The following is a 14,624-nucleotide window of genomic DNA, read 5'->3' as shown; positions in this document are numbered from 1 at the left end:
TGATTCAGTCTTTGAATGAATATTAATAATGCAGGGGTGAGGGTCCATCTGTTTGGGGGATGTTGTTGGTAAATTCATCTGTCAGTTGACTGGCTAACTGACTTCTGACCATAGACTGTAATGTTGCAGACATCATGCGATCGCTGCTGCTGAGCAGACACCACAATGACGTACAAAACCTCCTGATTTACCACAGCAGGATGAGGGACAGAGAAAAGAAACAGAAAGCTAGAATAGGTAAAAAAAACAATACAGCATGAAGCTACAGAATCATTAGTGTTGTGTGTCAGTGGCAGCCAAGGGAGTAAATACGGTTTTAGATAATATAATCATCTATCTATCTATCTATCTATCTATCTATCTATCTATCTATCTATCTATCTATCTATCTATCTATCTATCTATCTATCTATCTATCTATCTATCTATCTATCTATCTGCGTGTGTAAATTTTTTATTATTTAAATTTTATTATTTAAATTATTTTGTTGTATACATAACATAATTATTTAATAAAAAATACTTTATATTTTAAAAAAAAGTTCAAGGAATATTTCTATGAGATATTAAATAATATAAAATATTTTATTTAAATATAAGATATAAAATATAAATATATAAAAACTAAAAAAAAATATCTTATATTTAAATAAAATATTTTATATTTAATCCTCTATTTAAAATTAAAAATATATATTATTACATAAAATATAATATAGATACATTTTTATATTTGATATAAAATATTTTTTCACACACACACACACACATATTTTTTTATTTTAAATAGAGAATTTTTAGAGAAGACAAACCCATATGTTCATATTTCATTTGACAAATATTACACTTTAAAATAATAACATTTCAGACAAAAATATGCTATGTATAATAAATAATGATGGCTCAGCTGTCTCACACTCTTATTTATTCACAGATACGAATATAGTCTAGTCTACTCAGACACATTCTGTAAAAGGAAGTAGAATATTAAAGCATGTTCGTGTTTGTTTAAGCAAAACAGACTCATGTTCAGAACAGGAACATAGATATGTAATGTTTCAGAGTCTACACAGAACAACTAGTTTGTGTACACTCTTAAAAATAAAGGTGCTTAAAAGGTTCCACAAAGAACCATTCAGTCAAAGGTTCTTTAAAGAACCATCTCTTTCTTACCTTTTTAAAATCTGAAGAACCTTCCTTCGCAACAAAAAAAAACAGTTTCACCTTTTGTGAAACAGAAAGGTTCTTCAGATGTTAAAGGTTCTTTGGAACCATTTAGAACCCTTTAGACAAAAAAGGTTCATCTATGGCATCGTGAAGCACCTTTATTTTTAAGAGTGTAGGACAAGTGAATAGTGTTATATCCCAACACCTTAAAGTTATTTCCATTATTCAGTTCAGAAACAGTTTTGGGTATACTTGAACCTGTTTTCATTTTTGCGTCTGTGTTTATCTATGAGTGCAAAACTCTTTCATGCTGGTACCCCTAATCTCTCTTTATAAACATGTCAGTTTGGAGTTCCCCTGGCCTGTGAGATCACCGTGGATTTACACATGTGGGAGTCAGCGCTACTTCACGACGACTGAGAGAGGCAACAAAAGAGCAGAACCACTGCCTTTGTTGGCTAGTTGCCATCGGACTATATACCATCTGCACTAGCTGCCATCTGTTTTGTGTTGCTATAAACTAGACCAAAATATAAGTAAACTTTATAGAATGACCTGATATACCAAAAGTGTTTGTCTATGAGTGTGCATGAGCAGTAGAATATCTCTTTGAGGTATCTGTATTGCTCAGAGGCAGAGCCATGGTGTGAAAAATGCTGTGAATACATTGACAGAGGCCCCTAATGCTGTCGTAAAGCAGTGGTCTGTTCAACATGGGTGCTGTTGTGACCTTAAACTCCAATAAAACAGACAACTTTGCTAACAAGATGCATAGGAAGATGCTTAACAGAAAGACTAGAGCTGTGTGAAAAGTCTCTTCTTTTTTTCATCCTGCGACCGCATACAAGTTCAGACATACACACTGTAGTGGCAATTTGAAACCTCTCTGAAAGGAGTTTATGTGCTCTTGGGGAACAAGTTACACATTGTCTATAGCTTAACCATGCATGTTAAATAGCGAAAGGGAAATTCTTAATTCTTTTCAGGATGTGGTGACCAGTTTACAGCTTTTAGTCATGTATAAATAAATAATTTGGAATTAAGCACAGGTAGACTATATGACTAATAAGGGATTTTTTGTGAAATATTTTTTTTTTATTTTACACTTTACTGGGTTACACTTTATCAAGAGGTCTGTGTCTGAGTTATGACATAGATCATATGACAGATTACTAATATTTCTAACCACAGCATTCTTTTTCCATTTATGTATTGCAAACTATCTTTTTTGTTCAGTTTTTTTAAGTGCAGAAATGTTTCTTAAGCATCAAATTAGCATATTAAAACGATTTCCAAAAAATTATGTGACACTGAAGACTTTAGTAATAACTGTTTCAGAAAAAAGAGTATCCTCATAGGATATTACATTTAAAATATATTGAAACAGAAAACACTTGTTTTTGTTGTTGTGTAGGATTTCACAATAGTATTGTTTTTACTGTAGTTTTGAACAAATAATTGCAGCCTTGGAGAGCTTATGAGACTTCATTTAAAAATATAAAGAAACCCACCGACCCAACATATTATATGTGATATATATATATAAAAAAACTGATATATATATATAGGCTATTATACATAATAGCATAAATATACCTGTACTTTCTGCTGCCTATAAATCACTTCTAACCGCAGCAATGAGAGATGTATCAAACAAAATCAAACATGCCGTGTAAATGTCTGACACATTATTTATGGTCTTTCAACATCAGTCGTCTGGAGAAACAGAAAAGTCTTTGTCAGACCCTGGCCGTTATAAACGATGTCGAAATAGCAGCTGAGACGCACAGGAAGCCAGGTGCTCTAACAACTGATCAACAGACAGCACACACACACACACACACACACACACACAGCATAGCACTCCCTCTCCTACATGTCCACTACCTAGCAATGCAATCTTATCAGTATCCTGGACATTATGGTTTTATTACTTTGTAACAATTCCGAGACAACAAAGGCTGTCTTTGAAAAGGACACGCTGCCAATACTGAAAAGACTTGTTTTGCAATAAGGTAATTATTTTCAGCTTTTTTGTTTCTCATGCAAAAATAAAGCCTGAATATGCAAACTCAGTCCAGGCATCGCTCCTCCCTTATAGCCTAACTTTATTGTACCTGGCCGCAAGTTTCTATGACGTAAGCTTGCTTTAAGTTTAATTTCAATAGCATCATCGCGTTACAACGGTTTATAAAACATACGTTTGACAGCTTTTTTCATGCTCCCAAGTAACCGCCTCAGGTGGAGTGTTTCTAGGAGCTCGTAGTAGTAGTAAAGCTACTTTTCCGCATGACTGACTACATGATAATGTGACACGAGCGCCTTCAGATCAGTGTTCACACGCTCTGAGACTGAGAGACTGAGTCACTGCGCGCGGAGTCTGTGAGTGCCAAAGTCACTCGCGTTTATCGCACTTCCACTCGTTTTATATTACGCGTGTATTGACAGGTTCTGTCTCACCGGGAACATTACCGCAAAATAAACAGCGACAGTTTACGCGACCGTCTTCCGAAAACCACGCGAGTGTTTTGCGTTCAAGAGGCAGATAGCAAGTGTTCTGCGGACGTCTATGAACGGTAAGCCAATTTCTTTAAAGCCTATGCTTGCGAATATGTTACATGATATGGTCAGATTACTCGGTCTTTGAGAAAGGTGTTAAGAGTGTACATTTAATGTTTTCATACATTTGGACCTGGAATATCTCAAAATGTGCGCGTGAATATAATTTTGAAAGAATGTAAAGATGTTTTACTATGTTTTTACTACTGTTTAAACTGATTAGAAAAATATGAACCGAGATGTAGGTGAATAGCCTGTGTAGGCTGTTCCATAATCCCGATTACACACTATATGGGGTAAATTGTCACAGTAATAAAAATAAGAACTTCTTGATAGCTTTTACAAACTGTGACAACTTGCCCCGGTGTGATATTTATGAAAAATATATTTTTCTATCCTTTCCTTTTCAATGAATGCTGTAGTGTGGTTTCGTGTTCACTTGTTTAGAGCTATAGCACAATTAATTGATATTGAAATTTTAGTTTAAAGGATTACTTTCACAAAAATTGAGTGTTTAAAAGCAATATATGAGTTTTTTTCAAACCCTCAGGTATAGCTCTTGTGACAACTAGCCCCGCTCTCCCATCATTCTTTTGTATTGTCATATATGGGCTGGGTTTTTGTATTTGCGTTAATAGAAGAAACTGTCAAATGGGTAAACTATGTTAAAATGATGTCAAATAAACCATTTTAATGAGCTTCATGTAGCACATTAACACATAACATGCAATAACCTTTAATAGGATTACATTGGAACAGCACTCACTTCAACCTTTATAAGATAAACATGCAGTTTTTCTGTTTTCTACATGCATTTCTCTATATTTTCACATGGTTTTCAACATTTTACACTGACTGCTGTAATATATGAGACAAGAAGCTCCTTGGGGAAATTGGAGCGCAGGTGGAGGAGCAGCAGCCGCATATTTACTCCGAGGCTATGAACAAATCAAAGACACACTGAGACTGTGCTTTAGTGAAACCCTTGACAATCCTGGAACCCCCCACCAGTCAGTCCACCTCAATAGAAAGGAATGTTTCCTTTATGCCTTCTATATAGGCTAACTGACTGAGAAGATTGAGCCTACTAATGACATATGCTTTATTTTTGCATATTACAGGGCACAATGCAAATGCAAACTCAATTTAGAATTGTAAGGCACTTTCTTAAAGAACTGGTGGCTATTAAGCATATAACCACCAATTATAACCACAAATGAGTGTTTGAGTGCTTATTAAATTGCAATCAGACACGTTTTCTTTTTATGTTCTCTTCATATCTTGTAATATATGTTGGTTTTCCTGTCTGAACCACGGTGGTTGATCTGCGCAACTAAACGTCAACTAGTTTTTTGCTGTAAATTTCACAATTTCGATTAGCTTAGCATCAATGTGGTCGCCACTGAATTGTTGAAAGACCTTTGACCTCAGTCCTTGCTACTTGTCAGTTCAGCTCAGAATGAAGCGAGCTGAAAGGCCTCTCGCTTTTTTGTCTGGCAATGATGTCACAAAGAAAAGGCACAATAGATTGACCTAGTTCATCTCAAAGTTCACATTCTTGTTCTGTGCGGGTTGTTAGCTTTGCCTAGACACAACACTGGTCATGGAAATGCTCTAGATGGTTTGTCGCTTTTGAAGCTTAGGTAGGACTTCAAAACATGCTGAATCTCATGTTGAGATTTTATCAGCACAAGAAAAAATTCGGTAGCAGGAGCGGAGGCTCATGAGTTTGTGACTCAATTTTCCACACAGTCATTATAATTAAAAGAGGAAGTGTTAGCCTATATGATTGTGTGTGGTGTGGAGATAACATTGTATGGGTGAGAAAATGTTATGAATTTGAGCAAAAATTCCTTTATGTGCACAGTTTAAAACTGGCAATGCGCCTCCTTTGAATAATTGGACTTCACCAGCTTCTTTTCAGTGGTGCTTGAAGAGAAAAGGGGCATTCTTTGACTGCTGTGAGCTCCACATAGCTGGAACAATGGCAGAGGGAGAGAGGGCGGAGGCATAGACGCACCCTTCTAAAACAGCATGGAGGAACTGGGTACTCTCAGTGGTAGTCAGTAGCCTGCTTTGTTATAACCTCATTTAGCCATCGTCTTTATACATGTTTAGACACGATTTCCCGATGTTTCCCATTTCAGTGAAGCACAGCATACACATATTCTGTAAAAATGACTGTAATTTTAGAAGACACAAAAAATTAAGTAATAGATAAGTGGACATTTCATGTGATTTGAAAAAAATACTGTAAAATCTGTTTAAAAAAAACCCTGTTAAATCTGCAATTTGTAGAAGAGAAAAACAACAAGTAATCTTATTTACATGGAAAAATGTCAAGTAGCAGCTCAGATTTGATTGTTTTTCATTGAAATAATTGTATTTCTTTCTTTTCTTTCTTATCAATTATGTACATTTGGGATGTTCCATTTTAACATTTTACTATTTTGTTATGTATTTTGTCCATTTTTGCTTTGAATTGTATTGTATTGGATATGTTTGAAAGGTGCTATACAGTAAAAAAAAAAAAAAAAAAAAGATTGATTAATAGTTTGCATCCAAGTAGTTTGTGCATCTGCATTTTAAGAACATGTTGTTGTGGCCTGGTAGTATCATAGTTTAAAACATAGTTTCCTGGTTTTAAACTATGAAACCAAATGAATAACCACAACAAGAAGATGGCTACTGCCTTAGTGTAGGTTGTTTTCGTTAGAAGGTTTTAGTTTGTTTTGATTTCTTTTTTCATTCTGAAAATGAATCCCTTTTTTAAAAGCTGTCAAAAATGGCCATATGTCCAATATGACCAAATTGCATATTAACATTTCCTGTAGAAATAGGCTACTTCCCTTAAACCCTAGAATATTTGTTGCTACATTGTTAGTATAGGCTACCTTTGTGTCAAAACACTTTCAGAAACTTCTCACACATATTCCTGACACTGGTATGCAGTATCAGTTTAACATATATGTTGCTGATTTTGTCAAAGTGTTTTACAAATCAGTCTGGTGAAAGGAAGTATGTATGTGCACATTTGCTGTTTAGATATTATCATTGCTCTATCTACACAGTTATATTGCCTACATTGTTTTAACAACACAGCAGTTATTTTATGTTAGTATCTCTTGTATCTTACCTATGTTTCTCTTACACTTCATGTTATGCATGCATGCAATTTCATAGTAGTTTTGTAGTTCTAGAACTCATCTCATTATAGTAGCAGCAGTGGTAAAGCACATTAAGGAGTTTCATCTTCAGACCAAATCGAGTTGCTGCAGTTGTGTTTTGCATAATGCCTGCCACAACAGGTTGACGCATGTTTGTGCTCGAATTTGGTAAATGCAGGAAAGCCACAGTGGTGTCTGATCTTTACAGTGTGCTATATTCTCCTACAGTTTCATTTCAACTAGTATGGCTCATATCTCTGAAAGATGTAAAGTTCAACACACAGAAAAGCGAAATGGCAGATCTGAGTTACATAGGTGAGAACTAATTAAAGTGTTGAAGCACTGACCCTGTGTTACTCACAGGAAGCATAAACTTATTTGTGAAATTGGTGTACTGCACGGTTTAAAGAAATAGTTTCACCAAAAATGAAAATTTGCTGAAAACGTACTCCAAGATGAGTTTGTTTATTCATCGGAACAGATCGGGAGAAATTTAGCATTATGTCACTTGCTCACAAATGAATCATCTGCAGTGAATGGGTGCCGTCAGAATGCAAGTCCAAACAGCGGATAAAAACATCACAATAATCCACAAGCAAGCCACACGACCCCAGTCTATCAGTTAACATCGCGTGAAGTAAAAAGCTGTATGTGTGTAAGAAAATATCAGTTTTCTGGTGTCTGCATATATTCTGTCACCAAAGAGATAAAAAAACATCAGTGTTTAACACTTTTTTGCAGAAGTGACTTGGGGATTTGTTGTGTGCCTCAATGACCCGTGCAGACTCCGGTCAAAAAACATGCCATTCAATGTCTGACTCATCCACTGTCACTGGCTGGGTGTTTTAGCACACTGCGACTGACAGTGTGTTATGATTCATTTTATAGTGAACACATGCTTTGTCTTGAGTATGAGGATTCATGTATTGCTACAAAAAATAAAGATGGCATCATATCTGTGTGCTGCACTCACTGAATATATGCATTTGCATTCTCATCTCAATAGTCCCTTTGTTGCAAATTAGTCTGTTCTCATGGATAAGAGATGGCAGTTGCAGCCTAGCATGCATCAGAATGTATTTTTACCCTTGCATGTATGTGTTCTCATTGATAAGGGCCCAGGAATAGATGTGTTACTAGATGGCTGCCTCTTTATCTCACGAATAGTGAGTTCATGAGAAGAAAAGGAAGGTTTTTGTTTTACAGATAAGGCAGATGTGTCTTTTATTAAAATGAGGTGGTAAGAGGAAGGAACAGACATTGAGATATTGATAACATGATTTCCTATTCATATGGGGTGGTGTTGCATGGCTCTGCTGAGGCACGTCATTGTGTATTTTTTATTTCTCTTTAACTGAGTTCTCTCTTGATTTTCAGGCATCGTCTATTAGCTACAATGGAGCAGAATCCAAAGTCTGTACGAATGTGGATAATCACCTGCCTTTTGTTCATTTTTGGTCAAGGTAAGGTTCATCAGGTTATTACTGATGAAGTGAAATGCACTAGCTGCACATTGTTATCAGTATCTTGTTTAATGAATATATTTTTATAATGAATATGCATACTTGATAACTGCAAAAATGTGATTTGTTATAAATATCTTTAGATTTCTTAAATCAACAAAGTTTGCAGCTTAACATTTATTTATTTTTACTATATTTTGTTCAGCAATGGAGAATGACAGAGACTTTAGGATGTGTGGAACATGGCGGCATGGCAACGCATCCCGAAATCTGAAATATGATTTGAAAACAGGCTGTAAGGAAATTGAGATTTCAGCCAATGAGAGCACACTTTCTATTCAGGGCAGTATCACAGCCAAGTGCACAAAAACTTCATCAATTCCTCTAGAATCAAACCCTCTTCAAAATCAAAGTCGTTTCTGTGTGTTCTGGGAGCCGCTGCTGGACCTCCTGATAGTGGAGGTGAATGGAAAGAATCACACTCTGTGTGAATCACATGGCCTTCAAGGAAACTGCTGTACTGACCTCTCACACAAGAATCAAGAAAATGCTGCTCTGTATGGTATTGTGAATGGCAGCATCCACGGCGATATAATCAGATATGATGTTATGGAAGTATATCGATTTCGAGGAGATACAATCAACTGCAGTAAGAAACTTTAATATGTAAAATTTGTCTTAAAATTTGTACATTTTTTTAACCTACAGATCAAAAAGTTACACTGACTGAGCTCACTTGTGAGTTTAACATTTCTGAGCATGTAATTAGTTTTAGTTTCAATATTTCTTCTGTTTTCCCACTTACAGAGGAGAAGTTCTGTGATGAGGCAAGTCAGAAGCACAGTGGAGCAAACATGTGAGACTATCATCATTTTATTTTAGTTTGGCAGTTTCACTATTACTTTAGTGTGTTATGAACTGATGTGGCCTATCATGCAGATAGCAGGGGGTGATGTTGTGCATGCCTATAAGAGCACAATCAGGACAAGCTTAAGTATGAGTGAAAAACAGAGGTTGAGCCGCAAACAGGAAACTGAACCCATGACTACAATGGCTTACTAAATTATACTCACGTTTTATGCATGGACTGCCAAGTGTATTGTTGAATTCTTAATACATTGCACATTTAAAACATTTTTTTTTTTGTATATACCCCCATTTATTGTGCATGTTCATTTGATATGCTAAGACATCTTAATAATTTTATGCATAAGCTATTTAATGCATAAATGGGTGGGTACGTATTGTGTGGTTACAATAGAAGTGTTTACTGTGGTTTTTATTATAACCACTATGGATACACACCCTCCAAAATACTATAAATAAGCTTTTTTTCTTTGAATGAAAAAGGTAGTGGTATTGTGGCATAGGTGCAATTTCTCTATTTACTGCAGTTTATGTGAATCTGACGTGATGTATGCTCATGCATTTCTGAAGTAGAAAGAAGACTTCAGGATTTTAAGTTTTGTATTTGTCACATACAGCGTTATATACAGAATGCAATTTGCAGTGAAATGTAATCCTTGTCTGCTAGTCAGGCTGTGCATTAAATATATAAATATTAGAAAGTATGCCTTATACATTTTAAAAATATTTGATCATGTGTGAAAGTGTAAGAAGAACTGTTTATAAGAACTTTTTAACTTTTATGCATGTGTTGATCATGTCTAAATGCTTGTGTTTGTGTGTTTGTAGGATAGAGGACGTAGTGATGAAATCCAATAAAATAGGTCGTGTGGATCTACCTTGTGCTCAGAGCACAATCATTGAGATGGAAGAGGGTTTCACAGGACTCAATTTCACTCTGCCAGTAAATATCATTGACCTTTTAGAAGCACAAAGTTCAAATAATCTTTGAGTCACAGGAAAGTCTCTTTGTAGCATATGAATAAATATATATGTTGCATTCTAGGCTCCTCGAAATGTTGCTCCAAACATGATACCCTCCGTTTATCTTCCCTCCTCTCTGAAAACCCAATCAAGGATCAAATCCAAAGTGGTGTGTACTTACTACAAAGACAAATCGTTGTTTCAGGTATGACAATATTCGTCAAGCAGAGATGAATTATGTGGATTATTTATCTTCCATTAACCCACCAACATATACAGCAATGTACAGTATGACATAACAGTATTTGTGTTGCGTAGAGGGGATCGTCTGATGTAGTTCTTCTGGATGACATAGTTGGACTCTCTGTGGAGAACGAGATCATCAAAAACCTCCCAGAACCTGTCAGAATCACGTTTCATCACTCTGCTCTCCCAGTATGTCTTTTTGAGCATATTCACTTTCTCAAGCTGTAACATATTTATGTTAAAAGGCTATTTATAAGCTTAGCACCAACTATAGCTCACATCATTTTTTACTGAGTAGACTAAATATATGCCATTTCCTTAACTCTGAAAACAACATGACAAGGCTGATGAGGTGAAGCCGAATAAAAATCAAACTGCTGATGTTGTTTTTGGCATTTAAATCGCAAGGGCCTCATTTACTCATACAGAATAGCAATGATAAATCTCTGTACCGTATGTGCTGAGCCAGTCTTTGACCTGATTATAGATGCATTTTTCCTAACCTCTTCTATTTCATTTCACAGCCTAAGCATTCTAGAAGTTGTGTTTCATGGGACACAAGACAAGGTGCGTTCAAGTCATGTTCATAGACACATCAGTATAGTGTTAGACATCAAACAAATGTTTCAATGCCAGCTGAAGCACAATTACTGACTGTTCTGTTAACGTGTCTCTGCAGATAATGAAGTGACCTGGAGAAATGATGGCTGTAAGACTGTTGAAATCCACAACACAGAGACAGAATGTCACTGTAATCATCTCACATACTTTGCTATTCTTGTGGTGAGTAGCAGCTTTACCAAGAAAATGACATTAAATAAGTTTAGTCATTGCTGGTAATATTAATCACTGAGAGCAAATCTTTATGAGTAAAGGGTATTTCTATCATCCTTGGGAATATGCATAGCCAATGGAACAGAGTTGTTAAGAAATCCCACCATAGAAATATAATGATACCAGAGATTCATGGCTCTAACATTGAAGAAAGCGCAAAGGCCAACTTGGATAATGTGTGACTTAAGAACCAATCACATCACAGCCTTTATAGAGTTTCTGCATTCTGAGTTGAGTAACACCAAAGACTATAGAAATACAAAGACGGTTCACTCCTATACTTATGAATGGGAGAAACTGCAACGCGCAATATGGCAGAATAGTCCCACCTTCTAAATAAAAGAGCCAATTGCTGATTGGTAAAGTCATTGTGTCAGTGCAGAGGCTAGACCAGAGAAATAAGCATTTTAAACGCTATTTGAGCATAAGAAACAACATTCATGGGGCAGTTCATTTCAGATTTGGTTGCTGATTTGAAATACGATATTTAATTGCTAGTTCAGCAAGCAGTTATTGAGATTTCAGGATTCCCCCATTCATTTAGATAGGACTTGGTCTTGTTTGAGCTACCCAGAGGCATTGCAAATATGGCCCCCGAGTGAACAGACTTTCCTTGAAAGGGACTTTGGTTACAGTCTGTCACTGTTTGCCGAGACCATGGAAATGAATGAGAAGTGCTGTAAACTGAATCCTACCTGTTGCAAAATAGTCAGTGACTGCATTTAGAAAACAGCATTTGTAAACTCTAAAATTAGTGCAATCCAAAATCAATGTTTAATGGCAAACTTGTTGAAGATTAGCCAATAGGTTGTCGATTCATTAACCGATAAGATGCTTTCCTACAAAAACCGTTTATGTTGCATAGTGAACACTTTCCAACACTGACATTCATTAAAAAGTGCCATCTGGTCTCCTTTCCAGAGTTAAGCTTTTTTTTATTTTTTTATTATTATTTTTGCTTTGGTGATACATACAGTACCTTGTCTCTTTTTCTTCATTGCTTCAGCAAGTGGAACAGAAGGCTACAGTTCGTCATCTACAGGCTCTTACGTTCATTACCGCTGTGGGCTGTGCCGTGTCCTTAGTTAGCTGTTTGGTTCTCTTCTATTGGCTCTGTAAACGCAGGTAACTGTGACTTCAGTGGCTTGGAATTCAACACCATCACAAAAAATGCTTCTTCAGTGAAAAATCTATTGTGAATCTCACCCTGTTTTTTTGTCTTATTTTGTCTGTTTGTCTCTGTATTCCAAAAGAGTGAAGAAAATCCAGATCTCACTGGTGCACCGTGGTCTAGTGGTGGCGATATTTCTTCTGTGCTTGTTCTTCATTCTTACCGGTACATTGGCCAATGTAGGAAATGAAATTGTTTGTAAGATAACAGGATCCCTTCTGCATTATGCGCTGCTCAGCACCCTCTGCTGGATGGCCATGGAAGTGTTTCACACATTCTTACTGATCCGCAAGGTGTTCACCTCAACTCTCCCGACATGGATATTTTATTTGGTAGGATTTGGTAAGTGAAAACATAATTATGTATTTATTTTAATAGTATTTAAAATGATAAAAACAAGCAGAAGAGTATAATGAATATAAATATTATAATTAATAACTTCATGTTTTGATGACAATTTCAGGTCTCCCGGTTCTGCTAGTCGGTATACTGCTCTTGATAGAGGATGTTTATGGCAAAAGGAAGATTGTACCAAGTGATGATGTCAACAATCCTTACTACATGTAAGGAGACATATTTACGGTACTTACTATTAGATATAACAGTATACAAAAATAAAATAATCTCTGCTCTGCTTATCCAGGTGCTGGATGTTGGAGAATGACAAGAGCCTATTGGCTCATTACATCATAAATGTTGGCTTATTAGCTGTTGTGGTGAGCTCTGGTGCAGTCATGCTTTTCCTCGTGGTGAGGGAGATTCACAACCGACCTGACTGGAAGAAGATTCATGTGGCTTTTCTCAGTATCTGGGGTCTCACCTGTCTGTTTGGCACAACATGGGGCCTTGGTTTCCTGGATTTTGGTCCTATGTCAGAGACCGTTCTCTTCCTCTTCTGCATTATCAATAGCTTACAAGGTAAGGTCTATCTTGATTGCACTATCACAAAATACACAGGGTCACATCAAGGCTAGGCTTTTGTGTCAACGTAAGCTGAGTTCCTGTAGCGCCATATAAAAATAAAACTGCCCTGAAACTTGTTTCCTTTTCTTATCATTACATGCTTGCTTCAGACATCTTGAATTTAACTCATTAGCTTCCATTCTGTTGCGTAAAATTGGCATGATATTCCACTTCCTTGTTTTCCCCACAGGATTTTTTCTCATGCTGCGATACTATGCTCTTGAACGGATGAAAAATAAAGATGGGTCCATTTCGGATGGGAGCAGTTCTGGATCTTCAAAACAGCATATGTTACAGACTCATGAGAAGAGTTAAACTGGTGATGCTCAAACAGTGTCTTTCTGAAATGGCCAAATTCCACTTCTTTCAGAGATGTTACCATGAAAGATTATTCATAAAAGGGCATTTGTAAAGATCCTTTCTCATTCTGCTGGCCAGGGTGTTGATTGTTCCTCAGATGAAATTACACTGATATTGGGTCATAAATGCTTCACCTGTTATAAGCTGTGTTTCTGTATTCATATTAGTATGAGTATGATGAGCCTTGCACTTTAGCTTTTTTTTTTTTTTTTACTACTGTGTAAAATTGCTGTATTCGTTGTAAGATGTGAATAGGAGTTCCAGCAAGTCACTTTTAAAAAGGAATTAAAAAAATCATTTCATTTTTTGGTTGAAAAGTTCAATTGTGTGAGAAAAGTTGTAAGTTGAAACTGCCAAAAAAAACAAGTGCATTCCTGATTTATTTTTAGGATCAAGGTAAATGAGCTCAGAATCTCTTTATTAAGTTGCACTTTTGTTCGTTTTGTTTCTTCAGAGTTTTGTAATGAAAGAGAGTAAAGCACAAATTTTGTATTTTGTTTAAAGTATTTGTGACTTTGTAAGTTTATTTCTGTTGTAATATTATAATATAGAATATATAAAATATTATTGGTGTTTGGTGATTTTTTTTTCAGCATGAGTTTTTCCACATTTTTGAACATGTTAAATGGGACATATTTTATTCAACCAGGCAGAAAGATCGGTAAAAACCCAACATAATACTAATTTAAATAAACAGTATTTATAGCATCATAAAAGTTTAATATAGCACAGCACTTTAGCCCCAAAATGTGTTCTGATTTTTTTTTACAAACTGCCAAAGTCCCTGATCTTTCACTGTTTAGAAACATCTTTTCGAGCAAGTTATTTATTATCATTCATCAAAATGAGAAGAAACTTTATTTG

At 35.9% G+C, this 14,624-nt stretch overlaps 1 protein-coding gene across 1 annotated transcript; it reads left to right on the top strand.

The window, feature by feature from the left end:
• The first annotated feature begins 3,466 nt into the window (after positions 1 to 3,466).
• Positions 3,467 to 14,318, top strand: LOC306883482 (adhesion G-protein coupled receptor G5-like). Its single transcript, XM_079438772.1, has 14 exons — positions 3,467 to 3,743; positions 8,271 to 8,356; positions 8,562 to 9,005; positions 9,164 to 9,212; positions 10,052 to 10,166; positions 10,269 to 10,391; positions 10,505 to 10,621; positions 10,957 to 10,999; positions 11,112 to 11,215; positions 12,273 to 12,391; positions 12,520 to 12,779; positions 12,901 to 13,000; positions 13,081 to 13,355; positions 13,591 to 14,318. Exons 2-14 carry the CDS (start codon positions 8,290 to 8,292, stop codon positions 13,713 to 13,715), a joined length of 1,941 nt encoding a protein of 646 aa, XP_079294898.1. The 5' UTR covers positions 3,467 to 3,743; positions 8,271 to 8,289; the 3' UTR covers positions 13,716 to 14,318.
• The last annotated feature ends 306 nt before the right edge of the window (positions 14,319 to 14,624 follow it).

Source organism: Barbus barbus (assembly GCF_936440315.1).
Source record: "Barbus barbus genome assembly, chromosome: 2".
In the NCBI taxonomy this organism is placed as follows: domain Eukaryota; kingdom Metazoa; phylum Chordata; class Actinopteri; order Cypriniformes; family Cyprinidae; genus Barbus; species Barbus barbus.
Note: the sequence above shows the minus strand (reverse complement) of the source record. Positions and strands in the feature narration are given on the sequence as shown.